This window comes from Salmo trutta, chromosome 32, assembly GCF_901001165.1.
Source record: "Salmo trutta chromosome 32, fSalTru1.1, whole genome shotgun sequence".
Lineage (NCBI taxonomy): Eukaryota > Metazoa > Chordata > Actinopteri > Salmoniformes > Salmonidae > Salmo > Salmo trutta.
The window spans coordinates 44015507-44042348 of record NC_042988.1 but is presented as its reverse complement, the minus strand read 5'-3'; the positions used below and the strand labels follow the sequence as shown (position 1 = coordinate 44042348).

General features: G+C 43.6%; 1 protein-coding gene across 1 annotated transcript in view; it reads right to left on the bottom strand.

Moving 5' to 3' along the window:
• The window catches only part of LOC115170526 (transmembrane protein 114), a 36340-nt gene that overhangs the window by 1400 nt on the left and 8098 nt on the right, over window positions 1–26842 (bottom strand). Inside the window, exon 3 of the mRNA XM_029726741.1 lies at window positions 3407–3544. Within this exon, the coding sequence (XP_029582601.1) occupies window positions 3407–3544 (138 nt within the window). The remainder of the gene's footprint in view (window positions 1–3406; window positions 3545–26842) is intronic.

The following is a 26842-nucleotide window of genomic DNA, read 5'->3' as shown; positions in this document are numbered from 1 at the left end:
TATATTAGGTACACCCCCCCCCCCCCCCCCCCCGTTCACGAAAATGGATTACTCCTACAGACAATGTGTCATGTGACCGTGGCTTGTTATATAAAGCAGGCAGACAGGCATCAAGGCATTCAGTTACTGTTCAATTGAACGTTATAATGGGCAAAACGAGTGACCTGAGCCACTGAGTGTGGTATGATCATCAAAGCCAGGCGTGCCGGTTCCAGTTATCTCAGAAACGGACGGCCTCCTGAGATTTTCACGCACGACGGTTTCTAGAGTTACATTGGTTGCTACCTACAATGGTTGATACAACCACAAAACATCCAGTGTGAAAGAAAAATCACATATTTACCTGATTTGTTTAATATATATATATAGTTAACAATTAATATGCTTAACAATAGTAGAGACATTTCTTTAGTGCCAATGCTATGCTTCTAAGAAAGGAGGGTTTATCTTTTCCACACTCACTCCCCGCAGCTGGTCTAGACGTGTAGTCAAGGACATGGGATAGAGATCAGCTTGAGGAACAGATAGATCTGTATTGTTTCAATGTATCTTTGCTTCTGAGTAACCTGGTCACACGGCATTATGACAAAGAACCACTGAGAAGTGACCACAGTTCTTCAGCCTGTCGTGTTCCTTTACTGTCCTCCAAGGGCTCAGCTGTGGGGAGATAGAAGAGAACGGAGGCTAGCTTGGTAGAGAAAGGGAGTAACACGGAACTGCCGTTATCATTTGTTTGTCCGCTGTGACCCGATACACCTGGCCACGAAGAAGAAAACAAGGGAGCTTTTGATGACTTGATCTGCTGGGGAGGGGTGGAACCAACCATGACTAAGCAGTTCTTGGGTTTCTATATAAACCCGTTGCCTCTCTGTATTATTCCAGCACTCAATCGATTCACCTTGTATGCATGTGTTGTTGTAACCTGTTCCCTTATTAATAAGTCAATAAAGATTTAGTTGAAGTATAACTCTGACTTGTGCGATAAGTTTGTCTCTACTAATTTGATTAATACAGAAATTAACCACCACAACAAGTCAGCGACAGTCCTGTGGTTAAAAACAGCTAGTTGATGAGAGGTCAAAGGAGAATGGCAAGAATGGCGCGAGCTAACAGGTAAACAAGCAAATAACGGCGCAGTACAACAGTGGTGTGCAGAACGGCATGTCGGGAAAACGCATCTAGTCGGTCCTTGTCACGGACGACGTCCTCCATGCACTTCCTCATTAACCCATTCACCGAGTCAGTGTATACGTCGGTACTATTCTCAGAAGCGACCAGCAACATTTCCCAGTCCGTGTGATCAAAACAATCTTAAAGCATAGATTCTGATTGGTCAGACCAATGTTGAACAGTCCTTACCATGGGTGCTTCCTGCTTAACTTTCTGCCTATAGGTGGGGAGGAGCAGAATGGAGGCGTGATCTGATTTGCCAAAGCGAGTGCGGGGGAGGGCCTTGTAGCCGTATCAGGAAGGGAGAGTAGCAATGATTCAGGGTCCATGTTGCGCGTGTAACACAGGAGACATGTTGATAGAATTTCTGTAGCATTTTCCTCATATTTCCTTTATTAAAGTCCCCAGCTACAATAAATACTGCCTCAGGATATGCAGTTTCCAGTTTGCAATCCAAATGCTACTAATGCCATAATGAACATACCTTGGGGCATTCTGTACATTTCTGTAGTGAGGCACCAGGTGCACATCGTTTCCAAAACCACTTGTTTTTGAGACTGGTGTGGACCAAAGTATGTCATAGATCATTTGGTAACACTTTACTTGACACCCAGCGTTATAACATGGTCATAACCATGTTTCCCATGTTTCATGAGCTGAAAGAAAAGATCCCAGAAATGTTTCTGCCTCACAACCGCAGACCACGTGCATGGTGTTGTGTGGGCGAGCGGTTCGCTGATGTTAACATTGTGAACAGAATGGGGTTATGGCTGGGCAGGCATAAGTTACGGACACCAAAAACACTATTGTATTTTATCAATGGCCATACCGTGACGAGATCCTGAGGCCCATTGTTGTGCCATTCCACAGTCAACAGCCTGATCAAATATATGCAAAGGAGATTTGTCGTGCTGCATGAGACAAATGGTGTTTTTTAGATTTTTAAGGCATCTGTTACCAACAGCTGCCTACCTGGGGCGGCAGGTAGCCTAGTGGTTAGAGTTTTATATTTGACCTTTGTTTAACTAGGCAAGTCAGTTAAGAACACATTCTTATTTTCAATGACGGCCTAGGAACAGTGGGTTAACTGCCTTGTTCAGGGGCAGAACAACAGATTTGTACCTTGTCAGCTCGGGGATTCAAACTTGCAACCTTTCAGTTACTAGGCTACCTGCTGCTCTAACCACTAGGCTACCTGCTGCTCTAACCACTAGGCTACCTGCTGCTCTAACCACTAGGCTACCTGCTGCTCTAACCACTAGGCTACCTGCTGCTCTAACCACTAGGCTACCTGCTGCTCTAACCACTAGGCTACCTGCTGCTCTAACCACTAGGCTACCTGCTGCTCTAACCACTAGGCTACCTGCTGCTCTAACCACTAGGCTACCTGCTGCTCTAACCACTAGTCCATAGATTAGGACCTAATGAATTTATTTCAGCTGACTGATGTCCTCATATAAACTGTAACTCAGTAACATTGTTGAAATTATTGCATTTATATTTTTGTTCAGTGTACTTTGAATATAAATGAGTGGAAAGTGGTCAGTATAATATATAAACTGTCGTGGTTTGGTGGTGGGGCTTGTATAAGGTGTAGGGTGTAGGGTAGAGGGTGTAGGGTATAGGGTATAGGGTGTAGGGTATAGGGTGTAGGGCGTAGGGTGTAGGGTGTAGGGTATAAGGTATAGGGTGTAGGGCGTAGGGTTTAGGGTATAGAGTGTAGGGTTTAGGGTGTAGAGTGTAGGGTATAAGGTATAGGGTGTAGGGTATAAGGTATAGGATGTAGAGTGTAGGGCGTAGGGTGTAGAGTGCCGGGTGTAGGGTATAAGGTATAAGGCGTAGGGTGTAGAGTGCAGGGTGTAGGGTATAAGGTGTAGGGTATAAGGTATATAGAGTGTAGGTATAGAGTGTAGGGTATAAGGTATAAGGCGTAGGGTTTAGGGCGTAGGGTATAAGGTTTAGGGTATAAGGTATATAGGGTGTAGGGTATAAGGCGTAGGGTATAGGGCGTAGGGTATAGGGTGTAGGGTATAGGGTATAGGGTGTAGGGTATAGGGTATAGGGTGCTTACCTCCCAGTAGTAACAGTACACCAGTCATCAGCAGTAGTAGGTAAGCTCTGGTGGTAAGGGGGTAGGGCGTAGGGTATAGGGCGTAGGGTGTAGGGCGTAGGGTATAGGGCATAGGGTATAGGGCGTAGGGTGTAGTGTATAAGGTGTAGGGTATAGGGTGCTTACCTCCCAGTAGTAACAGTACACCAGTCATCAGCAGTAGTAGGTAAGCTCTGGCCAGCAGGCCGATGAACCCCATCAGTCCCCCGACAACCATGATGATCATGCTGAGAGGAAGCAACACCATGAATGTCCCGTGCATATCTGAGAGAGGGGGAGGGGAGGGAGAGAACAAATATATAACTATGCTATAATGATGCACTCTCTTGAGAGAGAAAGCGAGAGAGAGCGAAGGAAGCGATTCCCGGACCTTCCATAACAAAGCCCTCACCTACAGAGAGATGACCTGGAGAAGAGTCCCCTAAGCAAGATGCTCCTGGGGCTCTGTTCACAAACACAAACACACCCCACAGAGCCCCAGGACAGCAACACAACTAGACCCAACCAAATCATGAGAAAACAAAAAGATAATTACTTAACACATTGGAAAGAATTAACAAAAAAACTGAGCAAACTAGAATGCTATTTGGCCAGAAACAGAGAGGACACGGTGGCAGAATACCTGACCACTGTGACTGACCCAAACTTAAGGAAAGCTTTGACTATGTACAGACTCAGTGAGCCTTGCTATTGAGAAAGGCTGCCGTAGGCAGACATAGTCTGTCTTCTATTGAGAGCTATGTGCACACTGCCCACAAAATTAGGTGGAAACAGCTGCACTTCCTAACCTCCTGCCAAATGTATGACTATACTAGAGACATATATTTCCCTCAGATTACACAGACCTACAAAGAATTAAAAAACAAACTCGATTTTGATCAACTCCCATATCTACTGGGTGAAATACCACAGTGTGCCATCACAGCAGCAAGATGTGTGACCTGTTGCCACAAGAAAAGGTAAACCAGTGAAGAACAAACACCATTGTAAATACAACCTATATTTATGTTTATTTATTTTCCCTTTTGTACTTTAACCATTTGTACATCGTTATTATGTCTATATATAGTGTTGTGACATTTGCAATGTCTTTATTCTTTTGGAACTTGCGAGTGTTTACTGTACATTTACAGTAAACACAGTTTACTGTACATTTTTGTTTATTTCACTTTTGTATCTTATCTACTTCACTTGCTTTGGCAATGTTAACATATGTTTCCCATGCCAATAAATCCCTTATTCAATTAAATTCAATTCAAGAGAGCTGATCCTGGGGCTCTGTTCACAAACACAGACACCACAGAGCCCCAGGACAGCAACACAATTAGAGCCAACCAAATCATGAGAAAACAAAAAGATAATTACTTGACACATTGGAAAGAATTTACCAAACAAACAGAGCAAACTAGAATGCTATTTGGCCCTAAACAGAGAGTACACAGAAGCAGAATACCTGACCACTGGGACTGACACAAAGTTAAGAAAAACTTTGACTATGTACAGACTCAGTGAGCATAGCCTTGCTATCGAGAGAGGCCGCCGAAGGCAGACCTGGCTCTCAAGAGAAGACAGGCTATGTGCACACTGCCCACAAAATGAGGTGGAAACTGAGCTGCACTTCCTAACCTCCTGCCACGTGTATGACCACTTTAGAGACACATTATTGAAGGGAGATTTGATAACACACACACCAAGGTACAGCAGGGATGCTTCCTTATCCGTCCCAGTACCGTGGGGTCTAATCTCATCTAGAAACCTGGGCTTGTGTTGCTGTAGCAGTGCTTATGTTTGTTTGATTAGATACTAATTAATTCTACAGTACCTGTTTTGTGTTTCTGAGGTCAAATCATTGTTTGTGTATGTATGTGTGGCTGCACATCTCTGTGTGTGGGAGTATGTGTTTGTATTGCCCTCTGGTTGCCAGGGTGAAATTCTACTGTATCTCTATCATTACTAACGATTAACTGGACCGAACCAACCCCGTCTGTCACTCACCATGTTCTCTCTCTCTCTTCCCCCCCCCCATTTAAGGGCTTTATTGGCATAGTAATCATATGTCTACACTGCCTCTGGGAGGACAGTCTCTCTCTGTTGTTGTTCTGGGAGGACAGTCTCTCTCTGTTGTTGTTCTGGGAGGACAGTCTCTCTCTGTTGTTGTGCTGGGAGGACAGTCTCTCTCTGTTGTTGTTCTGGGAGTACAGTCTCTCTCTGTTGTTGTTCTGGGAGGACAGTCTCTCTCTGTTGTTGTTCTGGGAGGACAGTCTGTCTCTGTTGTTGTTCTGGGAGGACAGTCTCTCTCTGTTGTTGTTCTGGGAGGACAGTCTCTCTCTGTTGTTGTTCTGGGAGGACAGTCTCTCTCTGTTGTTGTTCTGGGAGGACAGTCTCTCTCTGTTGTTGTTCTGGGAGGACAGTCTCTCTCTGTTGTTGTTCTGGGAGGACAGTCTCTCTCTGTTGTTGTTCTGGGAGGACAGTCTCTCTCTGTTGTTGTTCTGGGAGGACAGTCTCTCTCTGTTGTTGTTCTGGGAGGACAGTCTCTCTCTGTTGTTGTTCTGGGAGGACAGTCTCTCTCTGTTGTTCTAGGAGAACAGTCTCTCTCTGTTGTTGTTCTGGGAGGACAGTCTCTCTCTGTTGTTGTTCTGGGAGGACAGTCTCTCTCTGTTGTTGTTCTGGGAGGACAGTCTCTCTCTGTTGTTGGGCTGGGAGGACAGTCTCTCTCTGTTGTTGGGCTGGGAGGACAGTCTCTCTCTGTTGTTGTTCTGGGAGGACAGTCTCTCTCTGTTGTTGTGCTGGGAGGACAGTCTCTCTCTGTTGTTGTTCTGGGAGGACAGTCTCTCTCTGTTGTTGTTCTGGGAGGACAGTCTCTCTCTGTTGTTGTTCTGGGAGGACAGTCTCTCTCTGTTGTTGTTCTGGGAGGACAGTCTCTCTCTGTTGTTGTGCTGGGAGGACAGTCTCTCTCTGTTGTTGTGCTGGGAGGACAGTCTCTCTCTGTTGTTGTGCTGGGAGGACAGTCTCTCTCTGTTGTTGTGCTGGGAGGACAGTCTCTCTCTGTTGTTGTGCTGGGAGGACAGTCTCTCTCTGTTGTTGTTCTGGGAGGACAGTCTCTCTCTGTTGTTGTTCTGGGAGGACAGTCTCTCTCTGTTGTTGTGCTGGGAGGACAGTCTCTCTCTGTTGTTGTTCTGGGAGGACAGTCTCTCTCTGTTGTTGTGCTGGGAGGACAGTCTCTCTCTGTTGTTGTGCTGTGAGGACAGTCTCTCTGTTGTTGGGCTGGGAGGACAGTCTCTCTCTGTTGTTGGGCTGGGAGGACAGTCTCTCTCTCTCTACACAAAAAAAGGGTTCTCCAACAGGGTTCTTCAGGTGTCCTCATGGGAGAGGGTTCTCCAACAGGGTTCTTCAAAGGGTTCTCCTATGGGGACAGCCAAATAACCCCTTTAGGTTGTAGATAGCACCTTTCTTTCTAAGTATCATTCACATGCCTTGTAGATCAGCAAGCAATAATCATAGCCATTTCATCCACTTTACATTGATTGTAAACCCCACAGTCCACCGTCCACCCTCCCCTTTCAGCCCACAGTCCACCCTCCCCTTTCAGTCCACCGTCCACCCTCCCCTTTCAGCCCACAGTCCACCCTCCCCTTTCAGCCCACAGTCCACCCTCCCCTTTCAGCCCACAGTCCACCCTCCCCTTTCAGTCCACCGTCCACCCTCCCCTTTCAGCCCACAGTCCACCCTCCCCTTTCAGTCCACCGTCCACCCTCCCCTTTCAGTCCACAGTCCACCGTCCCCTTTCAGTCCACCCTCCCCTTTCAGCCCACATTCCACCCTCCCCTTTCAGCCCACAGTCCACCCTCCCCTTTCAGTCCACAGTCCACCGTCCCCTTTCAGTCCACCCTCCCCTTTCAGCCCACAGTCCACCGTCCCCTTTCAGTCCACAGTCCACCCTCCCCTTTCAGTCCACAGTCCACCGTCCCCTTTCAGTCCACATTCCACCCTTCCCTTTCAGCCCACAGTCCACCCTCCCCTTTCAGTCCACATTCCACCCTCCCCTTTCAGCCCACAGTCCACCCTCCCCTTTCAGTCCACAGTCCACCGTCCCCTTTCAGCCCACATTCCACCCTCCCCTTTCAGCCCACAGTCCACCCTCCCCTTTCAGTCCACAGTCCACCGTCCCCTTTCAGTCCACCCTCCCCTTTCAGCCCACAGTCCACCCTCCCCTTTCAGCCCACAGTCCACCCTCCCCTTTCAGCCCACATTCCACCCTCCCCTTTCAGCCCACAGTCCACCCTCCCCTTTCAGCCCACAGTCCACCCTCCCCTTTCAGTCCACAGTCCACCCTCCCCTTTCAGCCCACATTCCACCCTCCCCTTTCAGTCCACAGTCCACCCTCCCCTTTCAGTCCACAGTCCACCCTCCCCTTTCAGTCCACAGTCCACCCTCCCCTTTCAGCCCACAGTCCACCCTCCCCTTTCAGTCCACCGTCACCCTCCCCTTTCAGTCCACCGTCCACCCTCCCCTTTCAGTCCACAGTCCACCCTCCCCTTTCAGCCCACAGTCCACCCTCCCCTTTCAGCCCACAGTCCACCCTCCCCTTTCAGCCCACAGTCCACCCTCCCCTTTCAGCCCACAGTCCACCCTCCCCTTTCAGCCCACAGTCCACCCTCCCCTTTCAGCCCACAGTCCACCCTCCCCTTTCAGCCCACAGTCCACCCTCCCCTTTCAGCCCACAGTCCACCCTCCCCTTTCAGCCCACAGTCCACCCTCCCCTTTCAGCCCACAGTCCACCCTCCCCTTTCAGCCCACAGTCCACCCTCCCCTTTCAGCCCACAGTCCACCCTCCCCTTTCAGCCCACAGTCCACCCTCCCCTTTCAGTCCACATTCCACCCTTCCCTTTAAGCTGTAATGATCTTTCCTCAATCTCAAAGGTTATACAAATAACCTTTTTGAAGAATCATACAGGGTTAGCAATATTGTGTTGTTAATATTCCATAGGTGTTGTTATTGAGAAGGTGAACCAGGTGTGCTAGCGCTGGAACAGCTGAGGGTCCCTGAAGTAGTGAAGTTCCGTTTTTAATACTGGAGTTCCGAGGCAAGTGGAGTTCCGAGGCAAGTGGAGTTCCGAGGCAAGTGGAGTTCCGAGGCAAGTGGAGTTCCGAGGCAAGTGGAGTTCCGAGGCAAGTGGAGTTCCGAGGCAAGTGGAGTTCCGAGGCAAGTGGAGTTCCGAGGCAAGTGGAGTTCCGAGGCAAGTGGAGTTCCGAGGCATGTGGAGTTCCGAGGCAAGTGGAGTTCCGAGGCAAGTGGAGTTCCGAGGCAAGTGGAGTTCCGAGGCAAGTGGAGTTCCGAGGCAAGTGGGCATCCGAGGCATGTGGAGTTCCGAGGCAAGTGGAGTTCCGAGGCATGCGTCGCAATCGCCAAGCAGCTAACTTCAAAAGCAGTGTTCCGATACGTGTATCACTTTATCAGCATTACATCATCAGTGACGTCCGAAGCTTCGTTTGAGCAGGTGCTTTTTTCAAACCGTGTGTTGCGAAAAAAATGCGAGATCCAACTGATTTCGCTAATTTTGCGAGATCACATTGATTTCCTACAGGTTCCGGTGCTTTCTTTCATGAACCTGCTTTCAAACATCGACCTTTACTGATTATCGTACTTATACACCTAGTTAGGATTTTGTACATGTAATTAAAACTGACTGGTAGCTAAGCAGGTAGAGTAGGTAACTATGGAACATTCAAGAACGTGAGGTTGTGAGGTTGAATCCCATTGAAGGCGAACTATTTAGAAAATAGTTTTCAAATAGTTATGTGAAACTACACTGCACTGTTCAAATAATGTGTTGTATTTAGTTTAGTATCAGCTTCAGTCTTAATCATCCTAAATAATGTGTTGTATTTAGTATAGTATCAGCTTCAGTCTTAATCATCCTAAATAATGTGTTGTATTTAGTATAGTATCAGCTTCAGTCTTAATCATCCTAAATAATGTGTTGTATTTAGTATAGTATCAGCTTCAGTCTTAATCATCCTAAATAATGTGTTGTATTTAGTATAGTACAAGCTTCAGTCTTAATCATCCTAAATAATGTGTTGTATTTAGTATAGTATAAGCTTCAGTCTTAATCATCCTAAATAATGTGTTGTATTTAGTATAGTATCAGCTTCAGTCTTAATCATCCTAAATAATGTGTTGTATTTAGTATAGTACAAGCTTCAGTCTTAATCATCCTAAATAATGTGTTGTATTTAGTATAGTATAAGCTTCAGTCTTAATCATCCTAAATAATGTGTTGTATTTAGTATAGTATAAGCTTCAGTCTTAATCATCCTAAATAATGTGTTGTATTTAGTATAGTATAAGCTTCAGTCTTAATCATCCTAAATAATGTGTTGTATTTAGTATAGTACAAGCTTCAGTCTTAATCATCCTAAATAATGTGTTGTATTTAGTATAGTATAAGCTTCAGTCTTAATCATCCTAAATAATGTGTTGTATTTAGTATAGTATCAGCTTCAGTCTTAATCATCCTAAATAATGTGTTGTATTTAGTATAGTACAAGCTTCAGTCTTAATCATCCTAAATAATGTGTTGTATTTAGTATAGTATAAGCTTCAGTCTTAATCATCCTAAATAATGTGTTGTATTTAGTATAGTATAAGCTTCAGTCTTAATCATCCTAAATAATGTGTTGTATTTAGTATAGTATAAGCTTCAGTCTTAATCATCCTAAATAATGTGTTGTATTTAGTGTAGTACAAGCTTCAGTCTTAATCATCCTAAATAATGTGTTGTATTTAGTATAGTACAAGCTTCAGTCTTAATCATCCTAAATAATGTGTTGTATTTAGTATAGTACAAGCTTCAGTCTTAATCATCCTAAATAATGTGTTGTATTTAGTATAGTATAAGCTTCAGTCTTAATCATCCTAAATAATGTGTTGTATTTAGTATAGTATAAGCTTCAGTCTTAATCATCCTAAATAATGTGTTGTATTTAGTATAGTACAAGCTTCAGTCTTAATCATCCTAAATAATGTGTTGTATTTAGTATAGTACAAGCTTCAGTCTTAATCATCCTAAATAATGTGTTGTATTTAGTATAGTACAAGCTTCAGTCTTAATCATCCTAAATAATGTGTTGTATTTAGTATAGTACAAGCTTCAGTCTTAATCATCCTAAATAATGTGTTGTATTTAGTATAGTACAAGCTTCAGTCTTAATCATCCTAAATAATGTGTTGTATTTAGTATAGTATAAGCTTCAGTCTTAATCATCCTAAATAATGTGTTGTATTTAGTATAGTATAAGCTTCAGTCTTAATCATCCTAAATAATGTGTTGTATTTAGTATAGTACAAGCTTCAGTCTTAATCATCCTAAATAATGTGTTGTATTTAGTATAGTACAAGCTTCAGTCTTAATCATCCTAAATAATGTGTTGTATTTAGTATAGTACAAGCTTCAGTCTTAATCATCCTAAATAATGTGTTGTATTTAGTATAGTACAAGCTTCAGTCTTAATCATCCTAAATAATGTGTTGTATTTAGTATAGTACAAGCTTCAGTCTTAATCATCCTAAATAATGTGTTGTATTTAGTATAGTACAAGCTTCAGTCTTAATCATCCTAAATAATGTGTTGTATTTAGTATAGTACAAGCTTCAGTCTTAGTTTTTTTACAATCAATAGGACCCATTTCTCAATACTTAGGTCACTTTTTCAAAACTCTTCTCACAGTGAACCCAACAGCAGTCTATGTGGGCTAAACTGTGGATCATTTTCATTGCTTTGGAACAAAATGCATTCAATGACTACATCTTTCATATTTCATGAATTCTTTTCTCACTCAGACACAACCACCACTAAAACGGTTGAACTTAAGTTCAAAACCTAAAATAACACAAAATTGAATAAGACAGCAATCTGCTACATTTCTACAGTAATACCGTATTGAAATATATTCCAAATCTAAAAAATGAAATACTATCAAAACAAATAGACCAACCACAGCTGATTCCCATTGTAGCTGAACACCTACACAGGTGTTAGTCTTTCAATTACATTACCATCTATACAAAAGGGGACATCTTAGGAATAATGCTGTACTGTAATGTAAACATGGACCCAGCCAGAGATAGAGAAGTGGCTGACAGAGGAAGAAGAGTGGCTGGGAGAGGGAGAGGAGTACGTACGAGTGGTGGAAGAAGACTGAGAGGAAGATCAAGAGCTGTAGTCTCCGATGAGATTAGGGCTACTATAATTGAGCATGTAATAAATCATGATCTATCAATCCAAATCTGTAGCGCTCAACAGTGGCATCTATTGTGAGAAATTTCCGGCAAAACAACAGGTAAGATGTGCATTCTGCAAGGGCATCTGACTGAACTGCACATTACAGAAGGAAATTGAGCAAAGCCTCCAAACCCACTTGTGTGTAATTGTTTGTGTATTTCTGCTTAGGACCAAACAGTTACCCCCCACAGGCGGGAGAGGTAGGATTCTCACTGCTGTGCAGGAATCTGCAATCGTTGATATGGTATTCAGAAACAATAGCATACAACTCACAGAGATTCAGGACAGACTGTTGGCAGCCAACATTACATTTGGAAATATTCACAATGTAAACATAACTATTTCTAGAGTCCTGAAACATCAAGTCAGGATGAAGCAGCAGTTGTACACTAACCCCTTTGAGAGGAACTCTGAACAAGTCAAGCAACTCAGGTCCAATATGTCCAGGTAAGATGACTATAAAATACACAACTGGTTTTGAACAAAACCAAATAGGGCAGAGACACACAATGGCATGTTTTTAGGTATAATGTAAACTACCGTACTAGCCTAACTCTTGTGGATTTGTGGATTTATTTTAGAGAGTCATGGAGATTGAAGCCAGGCAAACACCCCACATATTCATCTTTGTGGATGAGGCTGGTTTCAACTTGGCCAAAACATGGGGGCTTGGAAGGAATGTGATTGGGAAAAGAGCCACAGTGGATGTCCTGGGCCAGATGGGTGCCAACATCACAATGTGTGCAGCAGTATCCTCTGATGGATTGCTGTTACACAAACCGCTAATTGGACCATACAACACCGAGCATTTCATTCCTGGGTGACCTCTATGGAAGGGTTGTGTCAGGTGAGGAAAGGGTTGCAGTGAGGCGGAATCGGCCAACGTTTGTAATTGTATGGGACAATGTGACATTTCACCACTCTCGTGCAGACACAGAGCGGTATGGAGGTGGAAGGTTTATGACCACCATCCACATGATCAAATGTCCCTCCTGGACGCAATGAATGCTGGATGCCTGGACATATCTGCAGAAGATTGCCAAGGATGGACCAGGCATGTCAAAATATTATTTCCTATGTGTATTGCCCAAGATGACATGTGATGTGGATGAGAACCTGTGGCCAAACGCAGAAGACTATCATTGACTATCATTGCTACTGTACCTGTATCGGTAGATTGTGTACATACACATTCTTGTATTTTGGAATCACTCAATGCCAAAAAATGACATAAAACATATTGAAGTATATTGCATCATGTCTGATTCATTCCTGTAACATATACTGCAGTGAATTCTAAACAGTAGAGAGGTGTCATTCTTGTTTTGTAAAGACATTTGACAAAAGAAAACATTGACAATGTGGGCTTGTTGGGTGACATCCTTTGCTAGTGTTATGGAAGAATGTGCTGATTTGAGACATGTATGAAGTGTTTTGGTAGTTTTAGTGCATTTTGGATGTGAAATTAACTGCTGTGCCAAGGTGAAAGTTGGTTAGGAGAACAGTGTGAAGAGTTTTGAAAAAGTGACCTAAGTATTGAGAAATGGGTCCTAGCGATTGTAAAAAAAAAAAAAAAATCATCCTAAATAATACCATAGATTCTGTTTTAGACACATAGTAAAGCTGAAGGCAACAAGGGAAGAATGATGTAAAATGTGAATCTGCCAATCCAACAGACTGTAGGCTTGCTAAAGACAATTTACCGCTGCAACACAGAGTTTTGATTAAGGGAAAAAAAAAACTGATTATCACACGCTGCTATTTGTTGCTGACCCGCAAATGTCACTAATGTGCACCGGGAACGGATAATGAAGCTCTGAGTAACAAACCTATTTGAATGGAAATACTTCAGGAAGCTTTATTTCCCCATAACTACCCTGAAGAGATCATTGAGAACCATTGATTTAGACATCCGTTGTCAATAGACACAAGGCCATACAGTACGTGAGTCTTCCACAAGACACCATCACTGGTCATGTAACATGTAATGACATCACACCACAGACTAGATCAACTGGAATGACAGTCTCACTCACTAAAGAGCAAAGAACCAGTGAAGGCCACATAGGGTCCTTTGAGTCAATATGGTTTCACATAGAACCATCCATTAGAACCCTGGAGGAACCCTCTTTTCTTGGTGTATCACACTGTGAGAAAACAATCCAGTCATTCTTAGAAGGTCATATTCAATGGAGGGTCATATTCAATGGAAGGTCATATTCAATGGAAGGTCATATTCAATGAAAGGTCGTATTCAGTAGTCGTATTAGCACTGGCCCATCTGAATGAGGTTATTGCAGGTCAAAACAGAAACAATGATTTTCCTCTTTGAGCTGTCACCTCTTGGCCTTCGTCAGAGCCTTGTGGAAGGTAATAAAAATGCTTCTTTATTCATAAAACCATCACATTTTCAGCTCTAAGCCTTCATTCATAAAACCATCACATTTTCAGCTCTATGCCTTTATCAGGGTTTTTTGGAAGGCTGTTATATATACTGAAAACAATTATAAACGCAATATGTAAAGTGTTGGTCACATATTTCTCTCAAATTTTGTGCACCAATTTGTTTACATCCCTGTTAGTTAGTATTTCTCCTTTACCAAAATAATCCATCCACCTGACAGGTGGGGCATATCAAGAAGCTGATTAAGCCGCATAATCATTACACAGGTGCACCTTGTGCTGGGGAAAATAAAAGGCCACTCTAAAATGTGCAGTTTTGTCACACAACACAATGCCACAGATGTCTCAGGTTTTGAGGGAGCGTCCAATTGGCATGCTGACTGCAGGAATGTCCAACAGAGCTGTTCTAGAGAATTTGGCACTATGTCCAACCGGGTGTAGGATATAGGGTGTAGGGTATAGGGTGTAGGATATAGGGTGTAGGGTATAGGGTGTAGGATATAGGGTGTAGGATATAGGGTGTAGGGTATAGGGTGTAGGGTATAGGGTGTAGGGTACAGGGTGTAGGGTACAGGGTGTAGGGTACAGGGTGTAGGGTATAGGGTGTAGGGTACAGGGTGTAGGGTATAGGGTGTAGGGTACAGGGTGTAGGGTACAGGGTGTAGGGTATAGGGTGTAGGGTATAGGGTGTAGGGTACAGGGTGTAGGGTATAGGGTGCTTACCTGCCAGTAGTACCAGTACACCAGTCATCAGCAGTAGTAGGTAAGCTCTGGTGGTAAGGGGGTATAGGGTATAAGGTGTTTATTTTATTTAACCAGGTAGGCAAGTTGAGAACAAGTTCTCATTTACAATTGCGACCTGGCCAAGATAAAGCAAAGCAGTTCAACACATACAACAACACAGAGTTACACATGGAGTAAAAACAAACATACAGTCAATAATACAGTAGAAAAATAAGTCTATATACAATGTGAGCAAATGAGGTGAGATAAGGGAGGTAAAGGCAAAAAGGCCATGGTGGCAAAGTAAATACAATATAGCAAGTAAAACACTGGAATGGTAGATTTGTAGTGGAAGAAAGTGCAAAGTAGAAATAGAAATAATGGGGTGCAAAGGAGCAAAATAAATAAATACCGTAGGGGAAGAGGTAGTTGTTTGGGCTAAATTATAGATGGGCTATGTACAGGTGCAGTGATCTGTGAGCTGCTCTGACAGCTGGTACATAAAGCTAGTGAGGGAGATAAGTGTTTCCAGTTTAACAGATTTTTGTAGTTCGTTCCAGTCATTGGCAGCAGAGAACTGGAAGGAGAGACGGCCAAAGGAGGAGTTGGCTTTAGGGGTGACCAGCGAGATATACCTGCTGGAGCGCGTGCTACAGGTGGGTGCTGCTATGTGACCAGTGAGCGGAGATAAGGGGGGACTTTACCTAGCAGGGTCTTGTAGATGACCTGGAGCCAGTGGGTTAGGTGAAGGGTGTAGGGTATAGGGTATAGTGTAAAGGGTGCTTACCTGCCAGTAGTAGTAGTGCACCAGTCATCAGCAGTAGTAGGTAAGCTCTGGTGGTAAGGGTGTATTGTATAGGGTTTAGGGTGTAGGGTATAGGGAGCTTACCTGCAGGTAGTAGTAGTACACTAAGTAATCAGCAGTAGTAAACTCTGTAACTCTAATTGTTGCATGTTTCATTTGTATTTATGTTCAGTATGTATGTGTGTGTATGTATGTGTCAGGAACATTTAAAGGAGCGGACCAAGGCGCAGCGTGAGTTGAGTTCCACATACTTTATTACATAGTGAAACTACCCAAACAATAAACAAACCTAAAACGCCCGTGAAAGCCATACTGCTAAACACACTAACACAAACAATATCCCACAAAGCAGGTGGGAACAGGGAACCCTTAAGTATGATCCCCAATTAGAGACAACGAACATCAGCTGCCTCTAATTGGAACCATACTAAGAGCACCAACATAGAAATGGAAAGACTAGAAAACCCCCTAACCTACTACACCATAGAGAAACAAGGGCTCTCTATGGTCAGGTCGTGACAGTATGTGTGTGTGTGTGTGTGTGTGTGTGTGTGTGTGTGTGTGTGTGTGTGTGTGTGTGTGTGTGTGTGTGTGTGTGTGTGTGTGTGTGTGTATGTATGTATGTATGTATGTATGTATGTATGTATGTATGTATGTATGTATGTATGTATGTATGTATGTATGTATGTACGTTATGAATTGTACCCCAACTGAAATAGTCCAAGAATAACTAGCAAGCTATCTTGATAAACCGTGCTGACAGTTCCATTTGGGCTAACTAGTTAACTGATATGATGTGATGTACGACAGGATTAGATGTTGTTTGAGGTTGCAGAACATTTGCTTGAGATAATCACACTGCTCACTGAGTCCATGTTGCTTGACACAGGTGTTTTCAATCTCACTCTACTCCCCGCCCACTCAGTCTGTGTTTTCAGACTTCCTGGTCATTTTTTCTTTCTATTCTGAGCATTTATCAGGGGGGGTTATTATGGGTAATGTTTCTGTCGCTCAAAAGGCTATTTTACATGGGAATAAGAATGACTGTGAAGAACCTTTTGATGTTGAGTGCCAAGCAGAGGGGCATCAGGTTCCTTACAAAACTAGTGGTTAAGTGTTTTGGCCACAGAGCCTGAGTGGCCAGTACCTGTTCAATTATGCACCTGTGGTCCTGGTGAACATAAACTGATAATCTATCCTAGACTGGCGCCAATCAGCGTCCTTTGTCTCTCAGTGGGAGAACTCTGATCCCAAACAGCTGCTGCATATCACACTGATAATGTCCTGCTCTACCTACGCAATAGACATGCACACACATAAATGCATGCACACACACACACACACACACACACACACACACACACACACATGCACACACACACACACACACACACACACACACACACACACACGTTCACACACACACGTACACACACACACACACACACACACACATGCACACACACACACGTACACACACACACAAACACAACAAAAAATGCATGCACACACACACACGTTCACACACACACAACAAAAAATGGAATATGTGATATGTGCTCAGCAGGAAATCATAGTCTATAGTTATACAACCCTCCTTCTCCATCCTTCCTTCTCCCTTTCCAGTAACATGGTGGGGGAGGCAGGGGAGGAGCTGGCTCCTTTGGTAAATAAACCTGTGTTTGCTGAGAGACTAACTGTGTAACTTACATTGACTCCACGGGTGACAGCATCTGACCACACAATCAATGGGGAGGAAGAGAGCTAAGGGAGAGGTTGAGCACTGGGGTGTGTGTGTGTGTGTGTGTGTGTGTGTGTGTGTGTGTGTGTGTGTGTGTGTGTGTGTGTGTGTGTGGTTGTGTGTGTGTGTGTGTGTGTGTGTGTGTGTGTGTGTGTGTGTGTGTGTGTGTGTGAGTGAGAGAGTTCAGTGTTGGATAAATGAACCAGCATGGTCTGATAACCAGGTTATTGCAGGACAGTAATCATATGGCAGAGGGGAAAGAGGAAGGAGACTGATTATAACTCAGATCAATGAGATGCATGCTTACCCCTCCATCCTGTCTAGATAGCCTACATCCAGAATGCTTACCCCTCCATCCTGTCTAGATAGACTACATCCAGAATGGTTTCCCCTCCATCCTGTCCAGATAGACTACATCCAGAATGCTTACCCCTCCATCCTGTCTAGATAGACTACATCCAGAATGGTTTCCCCTCCATCCTGTCCAGATAGACTACATCCAGAATGCTTACCCCTCCATCCTGTCTAGATAGACTACATCCAGAATGGTTTCCCCTCCATCCTGTCCAGATAGACTACATCCAGAATGCTTACCCCTCCATCCTGTCTAGATAGACTACATCCAGAATGGTTTCCCCTCCATCCTGTCCAGATAGACTACATCCAGAATGCTTACCCCTCCATCCTGTCTAGATAGACTACATCCAGAATGGTTTCCCCTCCATCCTGTCCAGATAGACTACATCCAGAATGCTTTCCCCTCCATCCTGTCTAGATAGCCTTAGACTACATCCAGAATGCTTACCCCTCTATCCTGTCTAGATAGCCTACATCCAGAATGCTTACCCCTCCATCCTGTCTAGATAGACTACATCCAGAATGGTTTCCCCTCCATCCTGTCCAGATAGACTACATCCAGAATGCTTTCCCCTCCATCCTGTCTAGATAGCCTTAGACTACATCCAGAATGCTTACCCCTCTATCCTGTCTAGATAGACTACATCCAGAATGCTTTCCCCTCCATCCTGTCTAGATAGACTACATCCAGAATGCTTTCCCCTCCATCCTGTCCAGATTTGTTTTATTTTATTTTATTTCACCTTTATTTAACCAGGTAGGCAAGTTGAGAACAAGTTCTCATTTACAATTGCGACCTGGCCAAGATAAAGCAAAGCAGTTTGACAACATACAACAACACAGAGTTACACATGGAGTAAAAACAAACATACAGTCAATAAAACAGTAGAAAAATAAGTCTATATACAATGTGAGCAAATGAGGTGAGATAAGGGAGGTAAAGGCAAAAAGGCCATGGTGGCAAAGTAAATACAATATAGCAAGTAAAACTGTCACGTCCTGACCAGTATAAGGGTTATTTGTTATTGTAGTTTGGTCAGGACGTGGCAGAGGGTATTTTGTTTATGTGGTTCGGGGTGGTGATTTATGTAGTAGGGTGTTTGATTTATTATTTCCGGGTTTTGGTCTATGTTCTATGTTTTGTATTTCTATGTTCTTTCTGGTTTGTGGTATTTCTATGTGTAGGTTAATGGGGGGTTGGACTCTCAATTGGAGGCAGGTGCTTTCTCGTTGCCTCTGATTGAGAGTCCTATATATGGGTAATTGTTTGGTGTAGTGTTGTGGGAGATTGTTTCTTGTTTTGCCTGTATGAGCATGACAAGACTGTTTTGTTGTTTGTGCGGTCTTCGTTTTGTTATTTTGGTGTTCTCTTGATTAAAAATAAATAACAAGATGAGCATCCACATTCCTGCTGCGTTTTGGACCTCTATTCCCGACGACAACCGTTACAAAAACACTGGAATGGTAGATTTGTAGTGGAAGAAAGTGCAAAGCAGAAATAGAAATAATGGGGTGCAAAGGAGCTAAATACATACAGTAGGGGAAGGGGTAGTTGTTTGGGCTAAATTATAGATGGGCTATGTACAGGTGCAGTGATCTGTGAGCTGCTCTGACAGCTGGTGCTTAAAGCTAGTGAGGGAGATAAGTGTTTCCAGTTTCAGAGATGCTGCTATGGTGGGTGCTGCTATGGTGACCAGTGAGCAGAGATAAGGGGGGACTTTAGATGACCTGGAGCCAGTGGGTTTGGCGACGAGTATGAAGCAAGGGCCAGCCAACGAGAGCGTACAGGTCACAGTGGTGGGTAGTATATGGGGCTTTGGTGACAAAATGGATGGCACTGTGATACTGCATCCAGTTTGTTGAGTAGGGTATTGGAGGCTATTTTGTAAATGACATTGCCGAAGTCGAGGATTGGTAGGATGGTCAGTTTTACGAGGGTATGTTTGGCAGCATGACTGAATGATGCTTTGTTGCGAAATAGGAAGCCAATTCTAGATTTAACTTTAGATTGGAGATGTTTGATGTGAGTCTGGAAGGAGAGTTTACAGTCTAACCAGACACCTAGGTATTTGTAGTTGTCCACATATTCTATGTCAGAACCGTCCAGAGTAGTGATGCTGGACAGGCGGGCCGGTGCAGGCAGCGATCGCTTGAAGAGCATGCATTTAGTTTTACTTGTATTTAAGAGCAGTTGGAGGCCACAGAAGGAGAGTTGTATGGCATTGAAGCTCGTCTGGAGGGTTGTTAATTAACACGGTGTCCAAAGAAGGGCCAGAAGTATACAGAATGGTGTCGTCTGCGTAGAGGTGGATCAGAGACTCACCAGCAGCAAGAGCGACATCATTGATGTATACAGAGAAAAGAGTTGGCCCAAGAATTGAACCCTGTGGCACCCCCATAGAGACTGCCAGAGGTCCGGACAACAGGCCCTCCGATTTGACACACTGAACTCTATCAGAGAAGTAGTTGGTGAACCAGGCGAGGCAATCATTTGAGAAACCAAGGCTATTGAGTCTGCCGATGACGATGTGGTGATTGACAGAGTCGAAAGCTTTGGCCAGGTCAATGAATACGGCAGCACAGTATTGTTTCTTATCGATGGCGGTTACAATATCGTTTAGGACCTTGAGCGTGGCTGAGGTGCACCCATGACCAGCTCTGAAACCAGATTGCATAGTGGAGAAGGTGCGGGGGGATTCGAAATGGTCGGTAATCTGTTTGTTGACTTGGCTTTCGAAGACCTTAGAAAGGCAGGGTAGGATAGATATAGGTCTGTAGCAGTTTGGGTCAAGAGTGTCCCCTCCTTTGACAGCAGCTGCTTTCCAATCTTTGGGAATCTCAGACGACACGAAAGAAAGGTTGAACAGGCTAGTAATAGGGGTTGCAACAATTTCGGCAGATCATTTTAGAAAGAAAGGGTCCAAATTGTCTAGCCCGGCTGACTTGTAGGGGTCCAGATTTTGCAGCTCTTTCAGAACATCAGCTGAATGGATTTGGGAGAAGGAAAAATGGGGAAGGCTTGGGCGAGTAGCTGTGGGGGGTGCAGTGCTGTTGACTGCAGTAGGGGTAGCCAGGTGGAAAGCATGGCCAGCCGTAGAAAAATGCTTATTGAAATTCTTATAGTGGGTTTATCGGTGGTGATAGAGTTTCCTATCCTCAGTGCAGTGGCCAGCTGGGAGGAGGTGTTCTTATTCTCCATGGACTTTACAGTGTCCCAGAACTTTTGAGTTTGTGTTGCAGGAAGCAAATTTCTGCTTGAAAAAGCTAGCCTTGGCTTTTCTAACTGCCTGTGTATATTGGTTTCTAACTTCCCTGAAAAGTTGCATATCACGGGGGCTGTTCAATGCTAATGCAGAACGCCACAGGATGTTTTTGTGTTAGTTAAGGGCAGTCAGGTCTGGAGAGAACCAAGGGCTATATCTGTTCCTGGTTCTAAATTTCTTGAATGGGGCATGCTTATTTAAGATGGACAGGAAGGCATTTAAAAAAAAATAACCAGGCATCCTCTACTGACGGGATGAGGTCAATATCCTTCCAGGATACCCGGGCCAGGTCGATTAGAAAGGCTTGCTCGCTGAAATGTTTCAGGGAGCATTTGACAGTGATGAGTGGAGGTTGTTTGACCGCTGACCCATTACGGATGTAGGCAATGAGGCAGTGATCGCTGAGATCTTGGTTAAAAACAGCAGAGGTGTATTTAGAGGGCAAGTTGGTTAGGGTGATATCTATGAGGGTGCCCGTGTTTACGGCTTTGGGGTGGTACCTGGTGGGTTCATTAATAATTTGTGTGAGATTGAGGGCATCAAGCTTGGATTGTAGGATGGCTGGGGTGTTAAGCATGTCCCAGTTTAGGTCACCTAGCAGCACGAGCTCTGAAGATAGATGGGGGGCAATCAGTTCACATATGGTGTCCAGAGCACAGCTGGGGGCTGAGGGTGATCTATAGCAAGCGGCAATGGTGAGAGACTTGTTTTTAGAGAGGTGGATTTTTAAAAGTAGAAGTTCAAATTGTTTGGGTACAGACCTGGATAGTTGGACAGAACTCTGCAGGCTATCTCTGCAGTAGATTGCAACACCGCCCCCTTTGGCCATTCTATCTTGTCTGATAATTTTGTAGTTAGGGATGAAGATTTCAGAGTTTTTGGTGGACTTCCTAAGCCAGGATTCAGACACGGCTAGGACATCCGGGTTGGCAGAGTGTGCTAAAGCAGTGAATAAAACAAACTTAGGGAGGAGGCTTCTAATGTTAACATGCATGAAACCAAGGCTATTACGGTTACAGAAGTCATCAAAAGAGAGCGCCTGGGGAATAGGAGTGGAGCTAGGCACTTCAGGGCCTGGATTCACCTCGACATCACTAGAGGAACAGAGGAGGAGGAGGATACGGGTACGGCTAAAAGCTATGAGAATTGGTCGTCTGTGACGTCCGGAATAGAGAGTAAAAGGAGCAGGTTTCTGGGGCGATAAAATAGCTTCATGGTATAATGTACAGACAAAGGTATGGTAGGATGTGAATACAGTGGAGGTAAACCTAGGCATTGAGTGATGATGAGAGAGATATTGTCTCTAGAAACATAATTGAAAACAGAAGATGTCATAGCATGTGTGGGTGGAGGAACTGAAAGGTTGGATAAGGTATAATGAGCAGGGCTAGAGGCTCTACAGTGAAATAAGCCAATAAACACTAACCAGAACAGCAATGGACAAGGCATATTGACATTAAGGAGAGGCATGCTTAGCCGAGTGATCAAAGGGTCCAGTGAGAATTAGACAGCTAGCCGAGGTAGCAAGCTGGTAGAAGATGGAGGAAGGTCTGTTTATAGCCACCTCGTGCATTTCCGTCTGTAGATTAGTGGGGTTCCGTGTGGTAGGGGGGACCAGTTCAATTGGCAAAATAGTTATAGTTATAGTTTGCCAATAGTCACTCAGGTAGCAGCTAGCTAGCTGCAAGATCCAGGTGTAAATGTCCAGAGCCTGCGGTAGAAATCCGGGGATATGGAGAGAGAATAGGTCCGGTATGCTCTGGTCTGTCGCGCTGTACAAAAAAACTGGCGATAGCTTTTTGAGCTAATGGATAGCTGATGACCCGCTAACCGTGGCTATCTGAACTCCAACTCTGGCTAGCTTCTGTTGTGGATAGACTACATCCAAAATGCTTTCCCCTCCATCCTGTCCAGATAGACCACATCCAGAATGCTTTCCCCTCCATCCTGTCTAGATAGACTACATCCAGAATGCTTTCCCCTCCATCCTGTCTAGATAGACTATATCCAGAATGCTTTCCCCTCCATCCTGTCCAGATAGCCTACATCCAGAATGCTTTCCCCTCCATCCTGTCCAGATAGCCTTAGACTACATCCTATTGAATACATAGAGCATGTCTCCGTTGAGTTAGTAGCGCGTGGAGTAGCTAACCATCCCCCCGGTGTTTCCACCCGCTTTCGTCCACCCAGTCCAAACGATGTTGACTAACGTACTGACCTAGGGGAATAAGAAGCAGCGCTAGCCTAACAAATCTTGTTGACTAATGTACCGACCAAGGGGAAGAAGAAGCAGCTCAAGCCTAACAAAGCTTGTTGACTAATGTACTGTTTTTATATTTTAACAGTGAAGTTAGTCAAAAGCTTGTGCATTAAAGGGAATAATGAAGTAATCTACAGGACTTTAATGAGGACCAGCCAACCTTTTGATACAGGATGCAATGGTGGGTTTTAAAACTGTCACCTGTGATAAAGCAAAGGGCTCTATGCTAGAAGGCCAGCATCCAAAGGATGAAGAGGAGTGGCTGCTGCAATCTGATAAATAGTTTCACCATAGTCAAGAACTGGCAGGACAGTAGACTGTAAAATCTGCTTCCTGCTATTTAGAGAGAGACAAGATGATTTTTTTCTTAAATCAAACCCACTTGAAAATTGAGCTTTATAACTAGATAATCCCCCAAAAAATTAAACATGCAATCTTTGTCAAACCAAATACCCACATATTTATAAGCGGAAACCTGATCGATGGGAGAAGCATCCAATGAATACATATGTAGTCCATCTTTAGCCTTTCCAGCATTAAACCAACCAGGGCTTTCTGTGAGGTAACAAGGTCAGATTGCAACTCTATTATAGCCTGGGCAACAGTTAGGTCAATGGCATACATCACAGTGTCATCTGCATACAGATGAAAATAAAAATGTTTAACAGATAGACTAATGTTAATGATATAAATAGTAAAGATAACAGGTCCCAATACAGACCCCTGCGGTACACCTTCTTTAATATCCAGGAAACTAAACTTGATACACTTAAAAATCACACAGTGTCCTATTTGACAGATCATTCTCAAACCACTTGCAAGAAGGCTGATCCAGGCCTTTTTTAGTCAGCCTTTTGAATGAGAATGTAATGGTAAGCCATGTCAAAAGGCCTCAGAAAAGGTCTACAAATAAGTTAGCACAATGTTTTGTTATCATCTAAGCAAAACTTTGGAAAGTTGAGATATCTATCGTCCAATTTAAGTTATATAATATACTAATAAGTTGAGATAACTTAAATTGGACGATAGTTATCAAAAAGGATCTTCTCCTTTGTGTAGAGGAGGACATGTGCCGCTCTTCAGATTTTTTTAACAAGTCACTTAATGTAGTACATCATAAATATAAAATGGTTGAAATAGAGAAGATCTCTATGAGAAGAGCTATCGATCTGCAGCTCAGGCAGCGTGTGCTCTGTGAAGACAGCTGTCCCTCCTCTCCGTCTACTTGGCAGTGCAGGCTAAGGAGCTGTGTGACTTCCTGTCGTACGGTGGCACCATCGACCAGGAGAAGCTAATGGTGCCGAGCCATGGAATTACGAAGGAATAAGCAGGAAATCTGGGAATCCTAAAAACAGGATTTCTGGAAAACAAGGGAATTTTCTTCTCCTTCTTCTTCCTCTCTTCTTCATCTTCAGACTGTGTTTCTTGCCTTGAAAACTCTGGTCTATAAAGGTCCTTGGTTTTGACAGGGCTGTTGGAGGTGTTATAGACAGGGAGCCTTGGATCAATAACTCAATAGAAACACATGATGTGAGCTCAGGAAAGAGGAGTAGTATTATTAAGGAGTGTCACTGGGGGTTCAGTCACTACCTACTGCTTTCAAAGGATCCTCCTGTATGAAGGGTGCATCCCAAATGGCACACTTTTTACTATATAGTGCACTACTTCTGACCAGAGCCCTATGGTCCCTAGTTAAAATAGTGCACTACATAGGGAGTAGGGTGCCATTTTGGAACGTATACCAGCAGTGCGTATAAAGTCGCAAGCAGCCTCAGCTGTAAATATCAGCTAAATCCACAAACTGCCTAGAGAGGCAAACACTGAGCCGCTGTTCATTTTCTCTTGTACATTATGAGTAATGGGATTGCCCACCTCCACTGTCTCCATCACAAAGGGCGGCCAATTCCCTTTTAAAGAATCCTCGTCATCTTATTGTATGAGGAGTGTATCTATGGGCCTCTGGAGAGACCTTTGCAGTTCGTGATGTTAGCAGACTCTACATGGTGGTGTTTTGTTAAGCCAGTATATTGGACTCTATAGAGTGGTGTTTTGTTAAGCCAGTATATTAGACTCTATAGAGGGGTGTTTTGTTAAGCCAGTATATTGGACTCTACAGAGTGGTGTTTTGTTAAGCCAGTATATTGGACTCGACAGAGTGGTGTTTTGTTAAGCCAGTATATTGGACTCGACAGAGTGGTGTTTTGTTAAGCCAGTATGTTAGACTCTATAGAGGGGTGTTTTGTTAAGCCAGTATATTAGACTCTACAGAGTGGTGTTTTGTTAAGCCAGTATATTGGACTCGACAGAGTGGTGTTTTGTTAAGCCAGTATGTTAGACTCTACAGAGTGGTGTTTTGTTAAGCCAGTATATTAGACTCTACAGAGTGGTGTTTTGTTAAGCCAGTATATTGGACTCTACAGAGGGGTGTTTTGTTAAGCCAGTATATTGGACTCTACAGAGTGGTGTTTTGTTAAGCCAGTATATTGGACTCTACAGAGTGGTGTTTTGTTAAGCCAGTATATTAGACTCTACAGAGTGGTGTTTTGTTAAGACAGTAAATTGGACTCTACAGAGTGGTGTTTTGTTAAGACAGTATATTGGACTCTACAGAGTGGTGTTTTGTTAACCTCTTTTAAAACAGTATATTGGACTCTACAGAGTGGTGTTTTGTTAAGACAGTATATTAGACTCTACAGAGTGGTGTTTTGTTAAGACAGTATTTTAGACTCTACAGAGTGGTGTTTTGTTAAGACAGTATATTAGAATCTACAGAGTGGTGTTTTGTTAATCCGTTATATTAGATTCTAAAGAGTGGTTCTTTGGAAACAGGCTGTAGTACGGACTGACTGCTGGGAACATGTCTACAACTTCGTCAGCAAGCTGTCAAGCTTTCCTAAATAAGTAACAAGCTGCATGCTGTTTATCAGTGCAGTGCCCAACATCATTAGTTGGCTGTGTTTGTCAGTGAAGCTAGCTAGCAGAAGACAGGCTACAACAAGCTAACTCAGCTGATGGAATCACTGGCGACCGATATACTTCTACATATTTTGTGCAGGAGTAGAGAGATGTCGTTTTGTTTTTATAACTTTCTCACTGTCTATCAGAGTGTGTGTCTTGTGTCTGCTGCAGATCCCCGGTGCCCATGTTTTATAGCAAGTGAGTCATGCTACACGACAGGTTGCGGAAGACGATGCTGGCAAAATGTCAGATGGGTCATCAATGTTCCTTTTGACCAAAACACTTGCAGACTCAAGTGATCCCTTGTCGTGATGTGTGTTTTGTCCTATATACATTTATTTAATGTATTTTTATTTTGAATCCCCCGTCCCCTCAGGAGACCTTTTGCCTTTTGGTAGGCCGTCATTGTAAATAAGAATTTGTTCTTAACTGACTTGCCTAGTTAAATAAAGGTTAAATAAAAATAAAATAAATCACTATCGAACACAACAGCAAGTGGCCACTCGATAAAGGGCTTAGGGGCCAAGTGGCCACTCGATAAAGTGCTTAGGGGCCAAGTGTTGGGTTTGAGATTGTCTAACACTCACACTTGACCTTTCCCCCCTTACTGGCTCTGACTTTGCTGATAGTAACTTTGATGAAAAATGTACTTACTATGACTGTGATACAGACCCCATAATGACAAAGTGAAAACATGTTTTAAGAAATGTTCGCAAATGTATTGAAAATGAAATACAGAAATATCTCATTTACGTACGAAGGTATTC